The sequence below is a fragment of the Biomphalaria glabrata genome, chromosome 1 (genome assembly GCF_947242115.1).
Source record: "Biomphalaria glabrata chromosome 1, xgBioGlab47.1, whole genome shotgun sequence".
Lineage (NCBI taxonomy): Eukaryota > Metazoa > Mollusca > Gastropoda > Planorbidae > Biomphalaria > Biomphalaria glabrata.
The window spans coordinates 14,457,452-14,480,814 of record NC_074711.1 but is presented as its reverse complement, the minus strand read 5'-3'; the positions used below and the strand labels follow the sequence as shown (position 1 = coordinate 14,480,814).

At 33.2% G+C, this 23,363-nt stretch overlaps 3 protein-coding genes across 7 annotated transcripts in view; 2 read left to right on the top strand and 1 right to left on the bottom strand.

Annotated features, from left to right (window-relative positions):
- Positions 1 to 128: 128 nt before the first annotated feature.
- Positions 129 to 8,204, top strand: LOC106060447 (pancreas transcription factor 1 subunit alpha-like). Of its 2 annotated transcripts, none has more exons than XM_056023747.1 (4): positions 129 to 494; positions 1,645 to 1,856; positions 5,070 to 5,306; positions 6,154 to 8,204. In XM_056023747.1, exons 1-4 carry the CDS (start codon positions 358 to 360, stop codon positions 6,264 to 6,266), a joined length of 699 nt encoding a protein of 232 aa, XP_055879722.1. In that variant the 5' UTR covers positions 129 to 357; the 3' UTR covers positions 6,267 to 8,204. The 2 variants fall into 2 exon arrangements, with proteins under 2 accessions (XP_055879722.1, XP_013073777.2); XM_013218323.2 differs by having other exon boundaries at positions 5,016 to 5,306.
- Positions 8,205 to 8,287: 83 nt separating this feature from the next.
- LOC106060465 (secernin-3-like) lies at positions 8,288 to 19,551 on the bottom strand. 4 transcript variants are annotated; one of them, XM_013218357.2, is made up of 7 exons: positions 19,445 to 19,482; positions 16,994 to 17,040; positions 15,636 to 15,784; positions 14,684 to 14,871; positions 13,488 to 13,693; positions 13,133 to 13,363; positions 8,288 to 12,573 (listed from the first exon to the last, which is right to left on the bottom strand). In XM_013218357.2, exons 3-7 carry the CDS (start codon positions 15,777 to 15,779, stop codon positions 12,092 to 12,094), a joined length of 1,251 nt encoding a protein of 416 aa, XP_013073811.2. In that variant the 5' UTR covers positions 15,780 to 15,784; positions 16,994 to 17,040; positions 19,445 to 19,482; the 3' UTR covers positions 8,288 to 12,091. The 4 variants fall into 4 exon arrangements, with proteins under 4 accessions (XP_013073811.2, XP_013073810.2, XP_013073813.2 ...); XM_013218356.2 differs by lacking the exon at positions 16,994 to 17,040 and having other exon boundaries at positions 19,445 to 19,551; XM_013218359.2 differs by lacking the exon at positions 16,994 to 17,040 and having other exon boundaries at positions 19,451 to 19,470.
- A 1,427-nt stretch (positions 19,552 to 20,978) lies between these two features.
- LOC106060449 (UPF0415 protein C7orf25 homolog) overlaps positions 20,979 to 23,363 on the top strand; it is a 132,476-nt gene continuing 130,091 nt past the window's right edge. The window contains exon 1 of the mRNA XM_056023689.1: positions 20,979 to 21,137. The gene's annotated coding sequence lies outside the window, so the exon portion shown is untranslated. The remainder of the gene's footprint in view (positions 21,138 to 23,363) is intronic.

The window sequence follows — 23,363 nt, the reverse complement described above, 5'->3', positions numbered from 1 at the left end:
TTGGCTCGAGGTAGTTTTTAGCTAATCTCTCTCTGTGTGCACTCACCCCTACCCCTCGAGCCAGCACACGAGTTAGTATTTAAAGCAATGCAAAGCTGCGTTGACATGTTATCATACCCAAGCGTTTGCTTGACCAACTTGCAGCAGTATCCAAGCTGTGACTTTGTGACAATCGTTTCAATACGCAGTGATATAACATTCGTCCTATATTCCGTTATGTATCAAACCGTGTACTTGACATCAATGTCGCTGTTTGCTAGTTATAGAGTATGTTGTATCTAGCACTAGTCATACAATGCCGCAAGCTTGATTTAAGCTTCAATTAAGAAAATCTGTGTGATTAGTTTTTCAACCAGGATGTCAGGATATCAAGAAAGTTTCTGTAACTTGCTTGACTTAAACAGCTCCAGTCTAATGGATGAATCGGTGTGTCCGTCCATCGAGGAGTCGAGTTACACTAGATACGAGCAAACTACTTCAGAGCACACGCAATTGTATGAAATTCGTTTTCTTCAAGTGTATCTTGTAGTTTACTTTATAGCTATAAAAATTATCAATTAGCATCAGTAGCTTTTGAATATTCTAGAAAATAGGAGAATAACTAATTGACAATAATATTAGTTGCAAAAGTAAAGCTTATCGTGTATTTGATTGGGCTCTATAATTTAAGTATCAACTAATTCAAGAATATATGATTGAGACTGACTTGGGCGTTGGCGTAAAAGTGAATCCTTCATTTGAATGAATTTCGTTTCTGTGGAGGAAAAAATTTTCAGATAATTGTTCTTTTCTCATTAATAATATTTTTTAAAAGAAAACCCTAGATGCATTTTTTAAATTGTTGTTAATTTATTTTATTTAATCTGAATTCTCTTGCAGTAGCCTAAATATATATATATACAAAGTACAGAAAACTATTTCTTTTTGGTAGGCCTATTATACATTTAATTGTATGTTAATTTCTAATTACAAAGGGCAGAGTTGATGTGGAGAAATATGATTTTGCAATAATTAACTTTAAAAAAATCTCCATTTCCTACTGGAAGAAAGCGAGAAATAGGCATCAATTGGTCTATTTTGTAGGCCGCATTGTTAAGGGACAATAATGTCATAATGTGACACATTAATCGCTGATCTGGGCAGGTGGGCAGTTCGCTCCCTTCTTCTCTTAGCCGCATGATAAAAATGGTTGACATTGTTAGAAGCATAGACATAAATAACTATAGACTGGCCGATAAAAGAGTTTTATGAAACGAACATTTGTGACTTGCAATTTTGTGTACTTTATTATACAGAAGTGTAGCTTTGTTTAATCTCTAAGACTGAAGATCATGCAACTTTTCAGAATTCGGAAATCCGACAACAATAGATATACATGTTTTCTAGTTACATGAAGTTATTTCCTTTTTCCAGTCTATATTTATTTATATCTATGGTTAGAAGCTTTCCCAATTCTCTTAAAAATAAATCACATTTTAAATTAAAAATAAGTGAATCTAGTCAAAATTAATTTAAAAAAGAAAGCTTAAATATTTAGCTTTCATAGAAAGTTTAGGGAAGAATTAATTAAAGTTAAATGTTAGTCCTATCTACCGGAATGGGCACTCAATTTATGTCTTTTTTGCTTTTTATTAAATCTGCCAGTCCTGTAGAAGACTATCCCTCGTGTGCATATTTGTCCAAACAACATCCTTATTCTCATCATGGTAACCAATCTGACGTCATGCACAACTATTCTGGGACAATGTCCGAATATTCTAACCTGGAGGAGCGCTCTGCACTGCCCGAGGCAGACGATGACCGAGTCTATGAATATTATGAACAGGGGAGCTCATTTGGTTATCAAGACCCTCACGGTAAGTTTGACCCATTGCGATGTGTAGGTATGAGAGGATTTATAAGCTACAAGGCAAGAGACTAGGCGGTCATTTATCGGAACTTCTCTAGAGTTTAGGGAAGGGATAAACAAGAAAACTAAAATAAAATAAAAAGAAAATCAACAAAGTTTATGATATCAAGTAGTTTGGATGAGTTATGTAATTAAATTTGTAATAGATCTTGACTAACAATAATAAATCAGCGCGATTACAAATATTTTTACCATTTTTTTTAGCGAAATTATTGATGCTTGTTTTTATTTGGTAAAAAAATTGTGCGAAATTTCAGCTTGATCCGAGATTTGGGTGTGGGAAAAAAAAAACTAGTACAACATGTACCAGACAGAGTGAGTTGATATAAGCTTTGAAACAAATATAAGTTAGTCAAAAATAGTACATTAGGAGGATATAAAAAAAGGGCATGGTATGAAGCCGGGACCACCGAATGACAGTCCAGTGCACATGCCGCACGACCAATCCATCCGACAAATCGTTCACTGGATTGTTAATATAGGTGTGTAATTCTGTCCCCGACATTTTCTTCTTACAGTAGGCCTACTTAGCTATTCCCCAGCTTTTCACTGGACAATCTGTTTGTATCTATTCTTAAGGTCAATTAGATCAACAGCAAGAAATGAAATCAGAAAATACCTTAAGTTTCTTCTAGCATTATACAATTATATAGTTAAGTGGCATGACAGTTGAAGTTCTTCTATTGGATACTAGCTCTCTTTCAACATGTCCTTTCCGCAGTAGCAAGCGTCGTGAATTGTGTCAAATATTTCAGGCCTACAAATGATCAATAAAATCACGAAGCTGCGCATGTTTCCCACATTCATCATAGCAAAAGGTTTTAGCAGCTAAACCAAGATCTAGTCACGTGGATTCTAAGTCCTATTAACCCATCATCTTGCCTAGAACACACACTATGAAACATCTTCTGTTATTTGTATCGATGATCTACATAACATGATAAAGCGATGGCACAACAAATACATTCAGACCGTCGTTGTTGTTTTAAAAAATGTTTTACACGTTTCGGATGTTTCTTTGGATTCTGGTGGTTATTACATCCTAGCCCAAACCTCCTGCAAGACGACGGGGAATGGCAGCGGGCAGGGTTTGAACCACCACCGAACGACAGTCCAGAGCTCATACCAAAACGACCAGGCCGCCATATCCACGCTTTAAGACCACAAATAAATTGTTATATTATTCATAAAAAACTTAAAATCTGTATTTCCCACTTTGCTCGAAGCAGGTCTAGTAAGTCATTTGAATATTCTGAAAGCCTTGAATTATAAAGAAAGACTGAATAAAGGCACAAAGATAAAATAGTTATCTGAACTCACGAGTTAACGTTTACCGAGTTTTCGGACTCGACTGTAAGAAATACAAGATTTTCCTTTAACTTTCAAATATTTCTATGTATTATAATTATTCTTAGTATTGATTGTGCTATCAAAATGTATAGATGTTTATAATGCTTAATTTAAAATTTTAATGTGAAAATCACTTATTTCCCATTTTAACTAATTTCTAATACCATATGCTTGGATTAATTCGTACAAGTGCTCTTTCTTTCCAAGTGCCATTTGAACGGGTTGCCTGAATCAGTCAGAAAAGTCTCTAATTAACATGCACGATTAACTTAACACATGAGTGCGCGTATGACTTTTTCTTTTGAAAGAACGTCTGTAACTTATAAGATAAGATGAAGGTATTATTACATCTAATTGTACCTCATATTAGTGATATTTTACCCCTACCCTCGTCTCCAGTACAGTAATAACAGTATCAATCTGTGAACTTTGATCTCAAGTTTAAGGAACACTGTAGTATTGAACATGGCTACCCAGACCTAGCAGGATCTATAAATAATTTGTCCCACTGACGCCAACAAAGATGCTGTCTGACTGGGAATATTTGAATGAATAACGTTCATTAAAACTCTTTTCATCAGTAGGGGAAATCCTAATTATTGGATAATATGGCAAAGCACTTGAAAGCAGACACATGCAATAATTGCACACGCAAAGAAACATTGCCGTAGATTTTATTTGGCTGGGCATTGACATGTTATAATATTGTGCTATTGCTATTAAAGCATGGAAAGGGTTGCCTGAGTCAGTCAGGAAAACCAATGACTGGCCAGAATTTAAGTCATTGTTTAACATGCATGGCTACATTGACCTAGAATCACGGCTAGGTCGTTTTGAATTAGCGTCTGTATTTCATAAGATAAGATATTTCATTGTTTGTGATCACTGTCACCATTGGGTTTTGAGAAGAAAGCTTTGTATTGTCTCCATAATCCTATGACATACTCGAATTCAGGTTTCCTTTATATCTCACTGCTAGAATACATTGGAGGAACAATGCGATGAATATATTTTTCTTGAGTTTAATGCCTTCAAACGCAGATCTACAAAATAAATAATCCAAAGTCCAAAGTATAAAACTTGAATAGAGTAGTGGAAATAAAACATTGAAAAGATGCAAGAGTAAAAGTGTAATCCAATAGAGAAAAAAGCACATTAAATAATCCACATTGAACCATGACTGATGACTAGCGACTGACTGCAATAGGTCTAGATCTATATAGTAGCGATATTGCTTGATAGTTTACGACACTGATAGAACTTACTAACACCTTCCCGTGATTCCATTTTTTGGACCCTATAACTACTTTATGTAAATCGATTTTTCGCTAGGAAAATCTGCATAACAAGGACAGTTGACTTCCTGCTGGTCGGCCGATTGTGTGCTATCAAGCGTGACATAATACACACTCATTTAACAACTACCAAACCTAAACAATAATTCATTAATTGTTTAGTAGGCTACTTCACTAATTAAGATTTATTAAATTTATTAAATGTATTAAAGCTAAATATGCTAATAAGCTTTCAAATAAAATGTTTTGAGTAAATTAATCGAAAGGGTTTAAAGTTAATTAAAATAATGAAATATTAACCTAGATATAGGCCTATATGCTTCTTTAAAAATTTTGAGTTACTTTGTAAGATGTAGAACTAAATTGAATGTGTGTTACATTATTTTGTTTTCGTTGCGAAAGTTTGATCTGTTCCTTGTTAGCTCGAGAAGTTAGACCACCTAGTTATTTTGTTTCTCTAGATGCAACCAATTCTTACTGCTCTTTCCAATACGGTGGCGTACCTCGGGCTGCAGCCAATGTCAGGGAAAGAAAGAGAATGATGAGCATCAACGGAGCCTTCGAGGAGCTACGCCTGCACGTGCCGACATTTCCTTTTGAGAAAAGACTTTCCAAGATTGACACGCTGCGACTCGCTATCGCCTACATTGCCTTGCTGAGAGACATTCTTGTATCAGGGACAGATCCATTGGAGTTCGTGGAGGCCAGTATACACGGCCGGAAAGAAAATCACTCTGAATGGAATACTAGCGGTAAGAGAGACTCATAGTATACTTTAGGCTGAGTTAAGTTAATTGATTGTAATTATATTCATGGTATCAAACAACTGTGATATATTTTAATTTGAACAAATACATTGAAGTTTTAAACATTAAACAAACAATAGTATTGGATGTCAAAGGAAATAGAAGGTAAGACAAATAAAAATAACAACAACGAAGATTAAAATACTTTTTATAGTGTTGTTTTTTTGTATTTGTAACTTCAATATCATTCTTCCATTTTTTACAGTATGAAGCATCATCTGTATTAACAATTTACTTAGCTTAATAAAGTTGTACACCGTATACACACTAAGAACACGAGAAAAGTTGTATCGATTACTGGCTAGCTTTTTTTTTTATATAATAAAGAAATACAATAAGAATTTTTTACAAATCAAACAAGAACGTAAAACTAAAATGTTATTTAATCTTTGTTAGGCCAATAGTAGAATAGGCACATCAAATCAGGGATCCATCTACTCAAGAAAACATTAAGAAACTAGAACAAATACAAAATAGAGCAGTGAGATTTATAACAAACGAATTTTCGAATTTGATTAGAGCACCACCATTAGTAAATTAACTCAAATTAGAGACACTTCAGGACAGAAGAATAAAAAGTAAAGTATCTATAATACATAAAATGCTGAACCATAATTTACAAATAGAAAAACAAAAATAATGAAACAGGCCTACTCAGAAAGACACATAGATAGCGGCACATTTCTTATTCCATAGTAATTCTATACCTAGAACAAATTTGTCCTGTAATCTATAAGATAAGAAGATAATATGAACCCAGCCACTTATTCGAGATGTTTTGCTTTGTTCTCAGATTTAATGTCCAGACTTTCGTGGGTTCGATGGGAAAATCTTGGAGCCAGAAGATATGGAGCATACTCTTCTTCACAGCCTGGTCACCGGAAACACCCTCACAGTGGCGAGTAGAGGCGGGATCATAATGGAGGACTTAACACTAACATTTACAGAGTGAAAGAAATTTTTTTTAAAATCTAACAACACAAGTTTCATACTTTACCATGAGATATTTGAGAATATATGTAGAGTCCACTCTAAGTGATGACAAGGAATTCGGGTGTTGTTAGATTTAGTACAGTCGCAGTTGGCATAGGATGTATTTCTTATTGCAAATAATTATGTAATATAAAAAAAAATAAGGACTGTAATTCATTTATATAAGTATCGACGGAGATGAACATTTGAGTTTATGTAGATTTCAATGTCTTCAAACTTGTAGAAAATGTTGACCAAAAAAACAACAACTCTGCAATGGAATCAAAACGAATGTAGGAAAAAAAAAAGAAGTGTAGTAGGATCTTTAAGTTTAAAAAGAAATGCAGGCCACATCTTTTGTGATGAGATTGAAGAGATATAAAAAAAAATCATTTCATTAAGTCATGTCTGTGTAGTATAGAACTAAATGTCATTGTACTCAATGTGACATGTACGTGTATAGATACACCTCATTTAACTGCATTCCTTGTAGAGACTTGTGGTTAGATCTTATATATCTTGTGTGTTGACTATTTGAGAATGCCTTGCACAGCATTATACACATGTCGAGGAAGTTGACTCTCTGACAGCAAAGTAAACGTAAGCATCTTCTTTTAAAGTAATGTTTGTATTAAATAAGAGAAGCATGTCCAGCACATTGTAGCTGGCACCTCACTTTAAATTTCACATGATCTTTAGAAACCAGATGTCCTCCTTCGTGATGGCGGGGTGCTCGCCTGACTGGTAAATATCCGAAAACAATATAAAGCCCAAAACTTCAAAACAAAAAAAAGTGTTAATTAATGCGAGAGAGAGAGAGAGAAAGAAAAAAGAGAGAGAGAGAGGTAGTGGGAAGGGTTACTTCAAACTAAACAATGGGCAGAGAAGTAGAGGAGAAGTTGATGATACAACTTTGAGGAGAATAAAATTTAAGAAGAAAAATGTAAAAACGTTGACCTTAAACTCCAGACCAGTGGAGCGGCCAGATCTGTAAAGGGGGGAGCATAATGCAGTGAATCAAACATTGATTTACCGGCATTTTCAAATTAAAACTGTCATCTGTTGTGTTTTTTAATATTTCGTTCACATGTTTTAATGAGCCATGGTCCACTGATTCACAGATTTGAAAAGTAAATACACACTTGACAAACCTCCCAATGAAGTGTTATTAAGTTATTTCCTTATTGTAGATAAATATATTGTAGCATATCCGGCCTATGCGATTGTTCCGTATGTAGAAGCTGCATATTATTAAATGTTCTATTCAAGAAATAATCAATGGTTTTACATACGACTTTTACCACAAGATGGCAAAGTGTATTCACATTCATATATATTAAAGTTTCTGTAGCAGAAAGAAAAAGTATTGAATGGTAGGTAACTTATATGTATGTAACTTTTCAGTCTGGTAGTGGTTTGAATAAGGCTTTGGTTCATTAAATCATTAAGTGCAAACCTTTTTCTTTCATTTTAAGCTTGACTTTGAAAAACAAATGTTGCAGGTGAAGAGTTGGAACCATGTGACATACACACACAACAGAATGCACAGATGTCTTTAATTAAACAAACAAAAAATTGTCACATCTGACATCTTCTACTGGATTGCAGAGTACGCATGTAAACCAGCCTACAAAACTTCCAATGATATTTAGTGATCAGCACTTTGTGTTTATCTTGTTCCGCATCATATGTTCCACGTTACTTGTGAACGTTTGATGTTACGAAGTTATCGTTATCTTTACATTTTTGAAATATGGTGGATTACTTGAATAATAGTAATATTTTTAAAGATATTTCTGATACTAACATAGTAGCTTTTGTACAAGATTGTTCTTGTTATCAGTATTGATTGATTCTATTTATAACAGACTTGCTATTTTTCTAAATGATATTTGTCTTTTTGCTGTTGTTCTATTTCATTCAAACTTAATTAATAAAATCAGTCAAACTGAAAGTAGCTTTAAGAAAACTTTATTGCAAAGCATTCCAAAGGCAACATGTAACAGACTACTCTGTTGACTGACAGCAAGCTAACAGTATAGAAGAGTGCAAGATTAAATGTTGAACATTATGCATTGCTTAAATCACTGCATAAAAATATTGCACTAAACATTTCAATCCAATATCATCTTTCACCACAATGACATGTTTTCTTTTTAATTATATATACTTCATGATTGGCAAATTTACAATTAACAACTTTAAGTATTAAGAAAGTAAATAAATTGCACCTAAGCTTGACTTTTAGCACACAAACACAAAAAAACAACCTCTACTTCTACTAAACAGCACATGTAGAGCTACACAACAAAGTTTACATGTGTAAATAAAGTAGTACAAAAAATAAAACTTTAATACTGATGGAAGTGTAACAAGAAAATGGAATTGCAAAAGCATGAATAAAACATCTGATGGAATGTAGGACAGTAGGTTAAAATAAAGATATTACATTGATTGTCTATAGAAGATTAAATAAATAAGACAAAACAATAGGCATTGAATAGTCCATACATTTGGAAAGGCCGATATTTGATATTTTGGCCAATGGTGAAAAGTTTTAATTTCATCACATCATATGCTGTAACTACCAGACAGAGTACTAATTGTCAAGTTTGAAATGTTAATCTTTTAAATAAATGTGATTTTTTTTTAGATTTTTTTTTTTCAGAAATAGTAGTCTTGTTCTAAGGATATTGCTAATATTTAGGTAATAATTCCCTTGAATTGTCACTATTTAAACAGATTGGCTGATACTATGATAGAATATGATATTTAAGGTTAGCTTCTAATGCTCTACAATGTGATATGAAGTTACCTGTATATATTATTTTTTAAACTTTATATATATAAAAAAATTAGCTCTTCCTGTGTTGAACAGTGTGAAAATATACAGTGAAACCTGGAAAGGTATAGCTAGTTTTTAAAAATGAAAGTGCTAATACTGCATTAGTTAAGGCCAACCAAAAAATGTAGAATTTATGAGGCTTTCTCTGTTCTTAATGTATTGAAAGTATATCTTTTTTGACACTTCACATATTGTTCTATTTTTTTTTTTTTTAATTTATCTCTATTTGCTTTGGAGTAAACCATGACTTTTTAGAACTGGAAAAAAGGCATGAATGGGCTAAGACTAAAAGCATTTGTCTACCAGTCAACAAGATAAAAAGATGTGAAACACACATTTAAAACAGTTTTCTGCTATTATTTTTATGTTTTAAATCTGTTTGACTAGTGATTTCAAAACTGAGCAACATTTAACATTGAGAAATGTATAATAATTGATTTTTTAAAATGAAATTTAGTCACAGATAATGTACACTAACAAAACATCTTTTCATTTTAATATCTTTGGCAATGAATTATGACTATTTAATTTACATATCCAATATATATGGCAGTAGAGGGTAATATATAATATTATCCAGTCGAGCTCACAAATAAAATGTCTAACATGATCTTACACATAAATAGAAATCAAGAAGTTATATTGATATTATTTTGTTTCAGAATGCAAACTTTATAAATTACTGCATTTCCTAGCATAACCAGTTCTTACAAAGTCAAATGTTACAAACAACTTTTTAAAATTGTATCAGCCTTGTCTAAATAAAACCGCGTACAAATTATTATAAAGAAAACTTTCAACTCACCACTTGCTATACATGGATAGGGATACAATCAATGATGCCATCTGGCCTCAAATAAAACTTTCAACTCACCACTTGCTATACATGGATAGGGATACAATCAATGATGCCATCTGGCCTCAAATAAAACCTTTCTCTAACAAAAACATGGATAATTTTACAATTTTTAAAAATCATTGTGGGAAAACTAAGAAAAACTAAATTATAGAGGCAAACGAAGACTATTACATAAGTAAGGTGACCAGAAAACATTTGGGTAGTAAAAGCAGGACACATGTTGACCAGGCTTTGCTCAGATGTTGGCAGTCATTGGTGCTTTTAACAATCTATAGATCTACATCAATACAATATTGCAATTTAAAAATGAAAAAAAAAAAACAAAAAAAAAACAGTATTTAAAATTATCCTAGCTTATTTCCTTCTTAGCTGTGCCAATGATGGTTTACCAGGATAGAATATTGTTCAGTGCGATCCATCAAAAAGCATTAATGTTGTGGAATCAGCAGCTTCTATCTCTGAGATACTCAGCACAATTATAGTAAAAGTTTATGATTATTTCTTCTAGATAATATTTTTCTTACCAAAGAAGTGGCTTCAAAAGTAGTATTCATTGTTGTGGAGGGGCCTTTTTCAGCATCTAAATCAATTTGCCAATGGTTTAAGGTACTATGAGTGCACTGACATTCTGTCACTCATTATGCAGAAGAGCTGCATGGAATGAAATATTGCCACAATGTTATGTACCTAATGCAGCCATAAAGAAGCTTTACACTACAGTGTTACACTTGTGATAGGAAATATGATTTTTAAAAAATCCTTCTCATTTGCAGAATTCTTTTAAGAATTTATTGCGAATGACAAAGGAGTGGAAGTAATCAAATTTTTTTTTAATATATTGTTTCCACCTCTATTGATAGACACTCCGCAGCCATTTTTATGGCACTGTCTACTAAATGGGCAGCACACCCAACATCTTGCTAACATCGAATGAATCTTGGGATTTCTCAATAAGTTTTGTGAACTTGCAATATCAGTCTTTCAAAATTAGTATTTGAATTATCTGTGCAAAAACCTACTTTATCTTGTCAGTCTATGTTTTTATAAACCTTTTGCAATATATATTTGGCAAATAGTTTCAGTAGTTTTGCCTAGAATCGATTCTTTCGTCTTGCAACCAACAGTGGCAAAAAAAGAATCATATCGGATCTTGTGGCTTGAAGCATCCGTGAAAACTGGCTTAAACTGGAATAAATTTATTTTTTTGTTTTTACTTTGTTCAACATAAAAAAGGGCCAAAACATTTGTAACTGTGATCCACATTTATCACATCGCAATCCACTGTCATTGATTCCTCTTGCCTTTTTTATAAACAGGAACTCTGCCTCTAAGTTCCTGTTCAATGTATCCCTCAATATCTTACTCTGTCCCTTAAAACGAAGGGAAAATCAATCCAATGATACCATAGACAAGAATTGATTAATATAAAGCCTGACAGCAAGAAACATGCAGGTAGCAAATAAGCTGAGTTCAATTTCAGAGAAGGCAGGATGTTGCAAAGTAGAAGCACTACTCAAGCCTCAAAAACAGGATCCTTTTTGTTCTTTAATTTTTTAGATCTAAAATTCATTAGTTATTAAGAGCAAAAAAAAAATTATCTATAAGTAGAATAAAAGAGGCATTTTCTTTAATGTTTTTCTTGTTTTTATGGACTAACCCATAGAATTATAGAATTTGTACCTTTTTTTCCAAATTTATCTTGATATTTTAAAATATATAAATAATATATACTGTTAAAATAATCACAGTTGCAATGAATAAAAAAAAACACCATAAAATTACAATAAATACTGACTAAATCTCTTAAAACATCAATAACATATTTTTTGGTCCAATTCTGCACATAGTGTGAAACTGGTGGGTTATCGCCATCCCACAAAAAAATAAAAAAATATTACCATTCAAATACACATGTGATTCTACAATCTCAAGAAAAATATTGCACAGTAGTTGTAAAATTAGTCATTTAAACAAGTTACAATTAGTTATGCTCTAAATGAATTACTAGAAGCTAAATCTAACAGTTATTGTTGTCTTCATTAGAACACATTGTAATCAGACATAGAAATTGATTTCCATGGTGGCCATGTGTTGAAATATTTGCTTCAACTTAGGAAAACTGGATTCATCATAATTGACTATGATCTCATCTACATCTTCACAACAGTTCTTTTCCAGTTCCATCAGCTGGGCCAGGATGCAGTGACCTTTCTCCTCTTGGGTATCCATCAGTTTACAAAGCTTCTTGTGTCCTTGATACAATGCATGGCCACGTTCCTTTGGCTCCGCACCATCTTCACAGGTAGGTGACACAGTCACATTTCCAATAGAAGCGCCTGGGCCAAAGAAAAATGGCTTGTAGATGGATGTTGCTGGGTTTGGTGTGCCAGTAAACCAATGCACACAGGAAGAAGATGAAGACTTGGGCAGCAGGACAGACACCTGACTTCCTGCAGTGATGAACCCTCCATCCATCATACAAATACCACCTTCTTCATCTCTGAGAATTTTGAACATGTCTTGATATCTGAACTTTCCTATTTCATTGACAGAAACAAATAAAATACATCGAATTTCATATTAGTGTCAACATTTAATAGGCTGCAAAAGATTCAACCAATAATTGTGTAAAATAGTACTAAATGGGATGGGGGGGGGCGTGATGGCTGAGTGGCTTCCAAACTGAAGGAATGCGGGTTCATATCTTGGTGAAGACTGGACTGACTTTAGTTGGGGAAAGAAAATGCAGTTGATCATTTTGCTGGCACATGACACCCTCGTAAGACAGCGGTCATAGAAACAATCATACATCAATCTACCCTATAGATCACAAGGTCTAAAACAAGGTTTAAAACTAATATGATCCAGCTAACCATAGCTGAATTTGTTCTGAAAAACAAAATAACTTCCATTCGGTAACTAAATGTGCTGACTTGTTTAGTTTATTATGTGGATTATTGTCGGACTAATTATAGGATGAAACATCAGAAATACTCATTTCATTTATTCTTTTATAATATATACATATATTTTTAAAACAAATTTTTAACTTTTACTAACTGCCTGACATTGTAACAAATCAAAGGTTACACTAACCTGTACTTATAATTTTGTCCATGACTTCCTTACCATGTCTGTAACGAAAGCTTGTGTTGTTATCTGGGAAGTTTGCTATTTGTGACTGAGCACAAAATGTGGCCTTGAAGTCAAAGTCTCCCATGTCTTCAGAGTATAGTCCTAACTTTTTGGCTTCTTCCACCAAACCAGGTGAAGTTAAATCCATTTTTGTTCTGATACTCAGTTCATTGGAGCAATTTCTTACACCTTCTGCATCATCAGAGAGTCAAAGTATATAAAACTAATAACAGTTCTTAATTGAAATGTTTAATCTAGGATTGAAAACATTGAATACTTGGTGAGATGAACACAGAGAATACAAAGTTCACTAAACCTGTGATTTTTTCTGCAACCCAAAAAGTTCCAGCCGTCTCCAAGAGCCATGCTTCTGTACCATCAGCCATGAGAAAACTATTATGAAAACACCAGCCATCTTTTCCAGCTTCATTTGTACATGGCCCTCCCTGACCTGGGCTGGCCAAGAGTTGTGTTATCACTTCTAGGGCTTCACGAGCAGTGGATGCTCTTTCAAGACTTAATCTAAAAGAATACATTGCAGACTGTTTATGAAAAGTTAGCAATGAAAAACAAACATGATTTCAGTTTAATTAGAAAAACTAATCCTTCTGGCTGAGACATAAAACAAAACCCACCTTAAAAACAACATAATTATCAAAATATAACTCGAAGTGTTATTAAATAGTATGTTAGAGAGAATGTTAGAACAAAATAACTTGCTTACAATTTTTTTTACATTATACCCTGCATAGACCAAAGCCAAGTACCCAAAATGAGGAACATTCATGGTAAAAATAAGAAACTTTAATATCAAGAGCAAGTATGTGACAAAACATTTGCACTAAATTTTTGGGTCAAAAAGATATAAATTTTGCAAACAATATTAGAAAGATGGTTATTAATCCATAATTTGAAAATAATTCAACCAATGTTAGACATTATTCTGCTATGTCTGAATCATTTCAATAACAATCAAATTCCACATGACACAATTGTTGCTCTCATAACTGAATTGTAATTTTTTTCCCATGAAACCAAAAATTCTTGACTTTTTTTTTTAGCTTTATAACCTACTAAAATAGATTTCAATATTCCCAGATTAAATGATATAAATATGCCACCAGCAGGAAATGGAAAAACATCTTAAAAGAACTTTTCATAAATATTTTCATTTTGTATTAAAAATAGTACTTATAATAAAAATTCTACTTTTTTTTCATGTAACATGGAACCATTGAACAAAAAAAATCTTAGGTTATTTCCCTGAAGTGTTCGGTAAAATATTAGGACTGTCCGTTCTATACTATATATTAGGACTGTCCGTTCTATACTATATCTATAAAAGAATTAAACTTAAACTGAAGTATATGACTAACCACTGCTACTTGACTTAACACTAATTTATTTTTTGGTAAACAATAACATTACTGGTATCAATACAATTTAGGACATAACAAAAGTGTCAAGGATCTACCTACAGCAGTTTTCATTGATAATTTTTTTTTTACTTACCTAACAATGTCAGTCCCTAGTAACTTCAGCTCTAAATCATTTGGCCCATTAAGTTTTGTCCAGACTGGGGCATTGCCCACTGCAACACCTTGGTCATTGGCACCCATTTCTGCTCCCCACATCCATGATGGCTTGCTAAGAATAACTGCATGTGTGCGTGTTACTTGATCTATCTCAACATAAGTACACTAAAAGCATAAAGACAATCAATTAGAGAATGAGACTTTTTTTTTGCATAATAAAAAGCATAAATGAGATAAACATAAAAGATGTATTTTATCACTCTTTAGTATAAGTACACATCAAACACTTTTTGTTCTTTTAAATATAAAATAACTTTCTTTTAAGAAAGAATAATTAGCTAAGCACAATTTCCATTATATTAAGGCCAAACAGAAAAAAAAAATTGTTTAAGATAAGCAGTAAAATAAATAGTTTATGATCAGCAACTTCAAAGCTAATAAATCAAATGGAGGGATGGCCCTAAGTGGTCTTTTTTTAAAGAGTATGTCATGAACAGGGTTCACAGGCTAGCCGATTTCAATAATGATTTTCCTGTAATTTTCCAGGTTTTGAAGTTTTTTTTTAAAAAGATATAGCATCACACCAGAAGAATCAATAAATAGACAAAAAAAAATACACATTGCTGTGTGAACTATTTGCTATCTGAGTAATGAATGGAACTAGGACTACTAAGTAGTAATTGTTTCTAGTTAAAAAATGTGACACATTTTGAACTATTTTGCATGTACACCACTCAAGCATGGGCCTGATTAGCCCAAAACATTATGCCCTAACTAAAGGAGAAGCAATCAACACCAGTGGCTCATCTGAGCCCATTCAATGAACCTAAAAAAATTAACAAAAAGAAAAATAAATAAATAAAATATGGAGTTTACAAAATTCTTGATTATTTTTTTTAAATATAAATTTAAGAATTATTCAAATGTACCTTCACTTTCTCCCCGGCAGTATAATCTTTTGCAGGACAATAAATGACATCTTGTATCTCAGATGCTGGCCTGTTTGAATTTTTCCCAAAAATCACTGCATTATATTCTGTCACAGGTGGTAGGGCTACAAACAAATCAGCCATTGTGTCTGAAACAGATGATGAGATTAGTGAATGTTTTCATTGTGTAAATTTGATAATAGAAATAAAACAGAATTTTGTGACTTTAGAGAACAATAAAATTTCTTTCTTTTGACTAGATAGTAACAGACAAAAAAAAATATATAATGCTGCTGTTCATAAAGTAGTATAAAAATGATTCTTATCTTATCCTATATCATACAGAGGTTAATTCAAAAAAGAAGATGATAATGTCCTATGCGTCATGCATTTATTCATGCATATTAACCAATGAACTAAATTCTGCTAAGTCACTGGTTTTCCTGGCTAGCTCAGGCAACCCATTCCATGATCTAATAGCACTAGGGAAGAAGGAGCATTTATACAAATTCGTCCTAGCATATGGAATGAGGAATGTGCCTTTATCTTGTGTCTTTCTGAGTATTTTATTAAATTTTGTTTTTGTATTTGAAGATTATGGTTTAGTGTTTTATGTATAATTGCTACTTTACTTTTGAGTCTTCTATCCTGAAGGCTTTCTAAATTTAGTGATTTTACTAAAGGTGTTACTCAAGTCAAATGTGAATATTCATTTGTTATGAATCTCTATTTTGTGTTTGTTCCAGTTTCTTAATGTTTTCTTGAGTTGAGGGGGTCTCAAACAGAGGATGCAATGGACCATAAAATGCCAAAATATTTTAATTTTTTAAGCAAACTATAGTGGTAAACTTTGTCAAAAGCCTTAGAAAATCTAATACGACAGCATCTATTTGCTCACTATTATCTAAACCATTTGAAAAATCATCAATTAGTACTATTAGTTGTGTTTCACATGATCTATATTTCCTAAAGCCATGTTGGTATGGAGTAAGGACATTATGTTTGTCTAAGTGGCTTATGATGATTCTCAGATGAAAATTGTAAAAGCTTCCTAAAATTCACTGCAATCCAAAATTTTTTTTTAGTTATACACGGGAGTTTATTCAATCAAGATTTTAAAATATTTTTACTATTATAAGAATTCCAGCAATTGTCTAAAATGTTATTTTCCAACTCTGAAGCTATAATAGCAGATGCATACAAAAAAAACACAGTTTAAAAAAAAACTTGTTTTTCTAGAAAGTTAGAATAAAAATACAGATTTATGAAATCATCTCCTAAAAATATTCAGTCTCAGAAGCTTCATCCAAAATTTATTCTAACAATAAAGAGAGGAATATAGAGTTCTCTATGTTCACCTTGCAATATATGCCTTGATTGTGGATGTTTATAAATGCTGCATTATCTGTTTATGGATTATGGATTCTCAGGTTATATCCAATGAATTTCCATGATATTAATCATAAATATAAATTTAAACAACTATATTTTAAAAAAATTGTTGTACTTTATTATTCCAATTTTCACTTTAAAAAATCTTCTAATACTAATGTTCAAAGCTTCTAAAAAAATTTTTTTTTTAAATGAAGAGATGTACCTGTTTTAAACCCTGCCCCCCCCCCCCCCAACAAAATGCTTGTTATTAGAGAAGGTGATTAGGCCAATAGGGAAGTAAAGTAAAGCCTCTGTTGGGGTGTCTAAGGAAAGAGTCTATTGCACTGGCTGGGATAGAAGATAGCTACAACAACCATGTCACTATCCACACACTGCTCCTTAAAAGGGCTGACACCCCCACAGTTGATGTAGTACTTGAGGTCTTGGCACATGAGTCATCAGTAATAGGGATATAATAAATTATAATATCTCCTTGGTTCAGACAGGCCAATGGAGTAGAACTTCCAAAGATATAGAATTCCTAGGAGTCTAGGAATAAATTCTTAGGACAATTAAAATGATATAATATTGTAGATACAGATCTAAGAGGCACTGGCTGAGCAGGTTTGAATCCTGGTGAAGACTGCGATTTTTTATTTCGGGATCTTTGGATGCCTCTGAGTCCATACAACTCTAATGGGTACCTGACATTAGTTGGGGAAAAGTAAAGGCAGTTGGTCGCTGTGCTGGCCACATGACACTCTCGTTAACAATGGACCACAGAAACAGATGACCTTTACAATGACATCATCTGTCCCATTGATCGCAAGGTCTTTATTTTATATAATTATATATATATATATTAAAATTAATAGATCTAGATCTAGACTATAGAATAGTTCTAGATCTAGTTAAAATAATAATAATAGTCTAAAGTCGAAATAGTTATGGCTCAGTCTATGTGACTATATAATTTTTTATGACATTAAAATACAGTATTAACTTCCTCCCCCGCAAAGAACAATCTACAATTTTCCAACTAAGAACAGGACACACCTCTGTTACCATATGAACAAAATAAATTCCACACAATTCCCCTTTGTAGACACTGCGCCAACCCTTATGAAACCATAAACCATTTCCTCTTTGAATGCACCTTCCTAATCAACCTTAGGCAGACCCTACTTTCGCTACTACAGCCCAACATAACCAACACCCTGTATGGCAGTGCTGAACAACTGAAGAAAACAGCACACTATTTTTCCTTGGCACAGTCTGCTAAAGAGCTCACAGCTTAGCAGCAATAAAGCTGGCTAGAAGAAGAAGAAGAATGACATTAAAATTAACTTCGCGTTGTTTCTGACTTAATTTTCTTAATAATGTAGATCTAGACTATTTAGACAGCTTGTAATATGTCTATTCTAGAATCTAGACTCTAGCCCTTCCCTAGACTCAAGACTGGCCTAGACTCCAGAGTTAGACTGACTTAGAGTCACACTTAGAGTACTCTACTAGACGGCCTAGGGCCTAGATTAAAATTTAATAACATGATCAATAAGTATCTTAGTAAGTTCAATAAGAATTAATATATATGTCATTGAATATGATATAGATCTATCTCGAGTCTAGATGCTAGAAATCTTTGAATATCAATTTAAAATTAGATCTAGATATCTAGACTAGTATTTATTTACTTAGTGACTTATTACAATTACAGTCTTATAAGAAGTTAAGTACTCTTAGACTTAGTCTTAGACCACAAATTATAATTAATAACTAGATCTAAATAATAAGCCTAATAAGGTGGATCTGTTAAAGTATAGGCTAAGCCTAAGATTAGGCTTAGAACTTTTAAGAAGGCAGAGGATAAGAAGGCAGTAAGGGCCACTAAGTCACTAGATCTAAAATCTAAGTAGTACTAGTAGTAGACCTTAGTAGTAAGTTGACTAAGTGACCTCTAAGTTAGAGTCTAACTCTAACGCAGACTAAGGCCTAAGCCTAAGGGCAAGGCTAAACTAAACTACTTAAGTTAAAGGCTAAAGTTAAAGTGCCTAAAGAAACAAAATCACGACTTGGCAACAAAAATGGTTTATTCTTGTACCTAGATAGTCTACATCTAGATCTTATTCTATTATTTATAAGTGTACTAGAATCTAGATCTAGATTAGATGTAGACTTTAGATAATTTACTATACATAGAATATATGATAGATAGATCTATTCTAGATCTTAGGAATAGGATGGCTGCCTGGTCGTGCGGTTTGCGCGCTGGACTGTCGTTCGGATTTATCGACGGTCGAGGGTTCAAACCCTGCCCGCTCCCATCCCCCGTCGTCCTGCGGGAGGTTTGGACTAGGAAGTAAACTATCTTCAACTCTGAAGGAACATCCGAAACATGTAAAAACAAACAAAACAATCTCTAGTATTTCAAGTACCGTCACCGTCACTTTCACTATTTCAAGTATTTGTTTGATAAGGAAGCTCTCTGATCTCCACATCCAAAAGAAAGGTATATATATAGAGAGAGCACCGACCTATATATTTATCTAGCTCGGTAATATCGAAGTTCAATATAGACTATATATATAGATTACTAGACATATATTACCCGCGGCCCGCGTGTTTAAATTTACGTATCGCTGTCGATATAGTCACTTTTTTTTTTTTGAGGGATACTATACACACGTCACGGTTCCAGTTAGCACCCAATGAAAATGTGTGCAAAGTTTCATCTAGATTGGTAAAACGGTTTTGATTTCTATTTGACACATACATACATACGCCTTACATTCTACTTTATAGTATAGGCCCTAAGTGTCTATGATTGATATAGATCTATCCGTTTAAAGGGAAACTATCGACCCTTTAAAAACATCTGTAAAATGTTTGTTTTACATGTTTCGGATGTTCCTTCAGAGTTGAAGATAGTTTACTTCCTAGTCCAAACCTCCCGCAGGACGACGGGAGATGGGAGCGGGCAGGGTTTGAACCCTCGACGGTCGATAAATCCGAACGACAGTCCAGCGCACAAACCGCACGACCAGGCAGCCATCCTAGATCTTGAAGTAGAAAGTAAGAGTAGACTCAGTAGACCCAGAGAGTTTTAATCTGGTGTTTAGATTAATTATGTCTATATGATTGATTGGTTATGCTTGCCCTGGAGTGGCAAAATATGTAGGTCACAGCTGGGGCTGCGCAGCCACTGGAAACACTGCATTCCTCACTAATCTTCGAACTCGAAGACATGCCTTATTATGATTGTTATGGATGTATCTGTTTAAAAGAAAACCTTTGACCTTATAAGAACAGCTAGATCTTGAAATAGAATGCTAGTGTTAGCTAGTAGTGTTTAAAGTTAATTAGATTAAGATCTTTCCGCGCCATTCAGGGCATTACCAGTGAGAGATCTTTATGGAGACTAGTTTTCCCCCAAAGTCTATAAGGAAATATTTATAAATTTGTAAAACGTTAACTATTTTCTTTGAGTCCCAAGAAACCGCGGTACCAATAAAAATATACAATATGTTGATTAGACCGTTTAGACGTAGGCCTGCATGCAGCTATTTTTTTTATTTTTTTTTTTGTCTTTGGTTGTTGCTTGATTATTTTTTTAAATAATGGAGTCCAGCAGCTGATAGGAAAACAGATCAGTGTGTAAAGTATTTAGAGGGTGGGGAAAGTGGAGGTAGTTAGAGATGCAAGCGAAAGAGCTATGGAACTCGATTTTACAGTGCGAAAAAGTGTGCAATCTCTCTGTCACCTGTGGCTAAAGCATTAATCAGTATCGATAAGCTTTCAAAATACATAATTCTAGCTTATCAACACTACAGATACTTTTTTTTTTAACACCGGATACGCCAAAAGTAATCCACCATAGATGAAAATCTTTTTCATACAAACACCACATACCTATATATGTCTAGAATCTCAACACTAGTTATTCTCTTTTTTTAAAAAATAAAACATTCTGTATACATTAGCAACGAAACAAATTTAACTAGAAATCTCGGAGATCACTGTTACCTCTGTTACCTCTGTTAACTCTGTATAGTGACTGTAGTATTTCAGTGTAGTGTTTTTGTTTTCGTCACTGAGAGTGAGACGGAATCATTTAATCATCAATAACAAGTATGTATATATTAATTATAAAGATCTAGTCTAGACGGTAATTCTAATTAACTAATTATAATAGTAATATAGTATTTTACTAGATCTCTAGTGACTAGTCACTAGTCAGTCACTAGTGACTAGTCTGAGTCTGTAGAAGGTAATGTTTTACGGTATTATAGATTCTTTAAGATTTCTTAGTCTAGATTACTCTAGATCTCTAGGATTAGTAGGATTAGATCATTAGGAGTCTATAACTTTACTCTTTAGTCGATTTACCAGTCTTACCGTCACTTACTTTTCACTTTCGTACTATTCTTAGACTTAGACTTTAGAGTTAGAGTGACTTAGTATGACTTACTTAAGACTTAACTACCTAACGACAACTTCCTAATCTGTCTATAACTTATACTCTATATAATATTATAACTATACTACTCTAAGTCATAATAAGTATAATTAATCTGTTATTAGTGTTATTAAATTTATTAAGATCTCTATGATCTATCAGTATATGAATATGTAGATGACTCTATAGAGTATAGATTATAGATCTATACTAAATATATTAGTGCTATTAGAGCATGGAATGGATTGCCTGAGCTAGCCAGGAAAACCAGTGACTTGGCAGAATTTAAGTCATTGGTTAATATGCATGACTAAATGCATGACGCGTAGGATGTAATCATCTTTTTTGAAGTAACGTCTGTATTATATAAGATAAGATATAATAATAAAGCTTGTCTTCGAGTAAAGTTTGAGTCAGAAGATTAATGAGGAATATATGCAATATTTGCAGTGGCTACGCAGTCCCAGCTGCGACCTACATATTTTGCCTTATCTAGCAATTAATATAAAAATTATATATAGATCTAAGTATTAGTATATTATTATAATATTATAACATTAATTATTATTGTTAGTATAGAATATTATAGATCTAGATCTAGTAGTAGTACTAGTACTGCCATTTTCAGCTATCTCAGCTCCATAATTGCTAACGCTTTGATACTGGATGAAACATCAAGAACAGGAAAGACAAGGCAATGGGCACCATATCATGGCTGCAGAAAAGAGTGTCACAGATTGGGACAATACTTTCAATTGCTGACTACCAATACCAATACTATCTAGTATAATAGTCTGCTGATGAGCACTCTGCTTTATGGTACTGAAACATGGTCAACCTACTCATGGCTGGGAAAAAAAGAGCTGAATATCTTCCACATCCATTGCTTTACGCCAGGGGCATAGGGAGCGTGACGTACAGCAGTTTTCATTAACAAGACGTACTACAATAGGCTAATAATATAGAATATATTCAATAATAAGAATGTAATTCAAATAACAATAGAATCTAATACCTATTTCAAAATATTTACAATATAGGTCCCTACATGTATTCAGATTCATGTTAATGGTTTTGTTTAAATTGATTTCTAAGGCAAATTAAATCTTGATGCAGTGCCTAAATCTATTTCAATGAATATGAACTTGCGTTAAGTATATGAATATATAAGATTTTCTTTTTCCACATAGTAGGCCTACAAATGTTAAAAACTATTATCTAATCCCAAAACTCATCCTTCATGGACAACTCATGACAGGCTCAAGAAAACCTAGTCATCCCTATCTTGGATATATGGTGATGTAATCAAACGGGACCTCAAAGCAGTAAACATTAACGTTGATTACTGGGAAGACATAACCCTAGACTGCACTATGTGGGGACAGATGGTGACCAAAAAGACCATTGACCTCAGCTCTGGAAGAAAAGCCTGCCAAAATGAAAAATGGCTGGCCTCTCTACTGAGAAAATACATTTATTTTGCCTGAAAATACCATTCAATCTTAGATCTAGATTCTAGAATTTGGTGTTGAGATAGAGAAAATGAAGTATTTCTGATTCCAAAAGAAGAATGTTGTTTTGTTGAATGAAGTTACGATGAAAAAGGATCTTTATAGGATTTATTATGATTTTGACTATATTGGAGTTGCCAGAAGATTTAGCTAGTTCCTCAAATCTCAAGAGATATGAATCTATTCTATCTTTAGATTCTTGGAAATGCCCTATAAGTGAAAGTCTCTTGTAGAATTAAAAATGCCATATGGGTAAATTAAAAGACAGATCAAGAACCCAAGACCATCAACATGACTGAACAACAGTCCAGCATGCATGTACTGCACAACCAAGCAGCAAATTAAATGATATTTTAGATTTCCTAGGGTTAGGGCTAGGTTTTTTTT

What these genes read in the sequence shown, in the direction of transcription:
- LOC106060465 (XM_013218356.2), bottom strand. Translation starts at nt 15,779, where the DNA reads ATGGCTGATTTGTTTGTAGCCCTACCACCTGTGACAGAATATAATGCA. An exon ending in CTGCCGGGGAGAAAGTGAAG is followed by an intron (nt 14,872 to 15,635) that starts GTACATTTGAAT and finishes TTATGCTTTTAG; the next exon opens with TGTACTTATGTTGAGATAGA. An exon ending in GGTTGCAGAAAAAATCACAG is followed by an intron (nt 13,364 to 13,487) that starts GTTTAGTGAACT and finishes CTGATGATGCAG; the next exon opens with AAGGTGTAAGAAATTGCTCC.
- LOC106060447 (XM_013218323.2), top strand. Translation starts at nt 358, where the DNA reads ATGTCAGGATATCAAGAAAGTTTCTGTAACTTGCTTGACTTAAACAGC. An exon ending in ACTTCAGAGCACACGCAATT is followed by an intron (nt 495 to 1,644) that starts GTATGAAATTCG and finishes TAAATCTGCCAG; the next exon opens with TCCTGTAGAAGACTATCCCT. An exon ending in CTCTGAATGGAATACTAGCG is followed by an intron (nt 5,307 to 6,153) that starts GTAAGAGAGACT and finishes CTTTGTTCTCAG; the next exon opens with ATTTAATGTCCAGACTTTCG.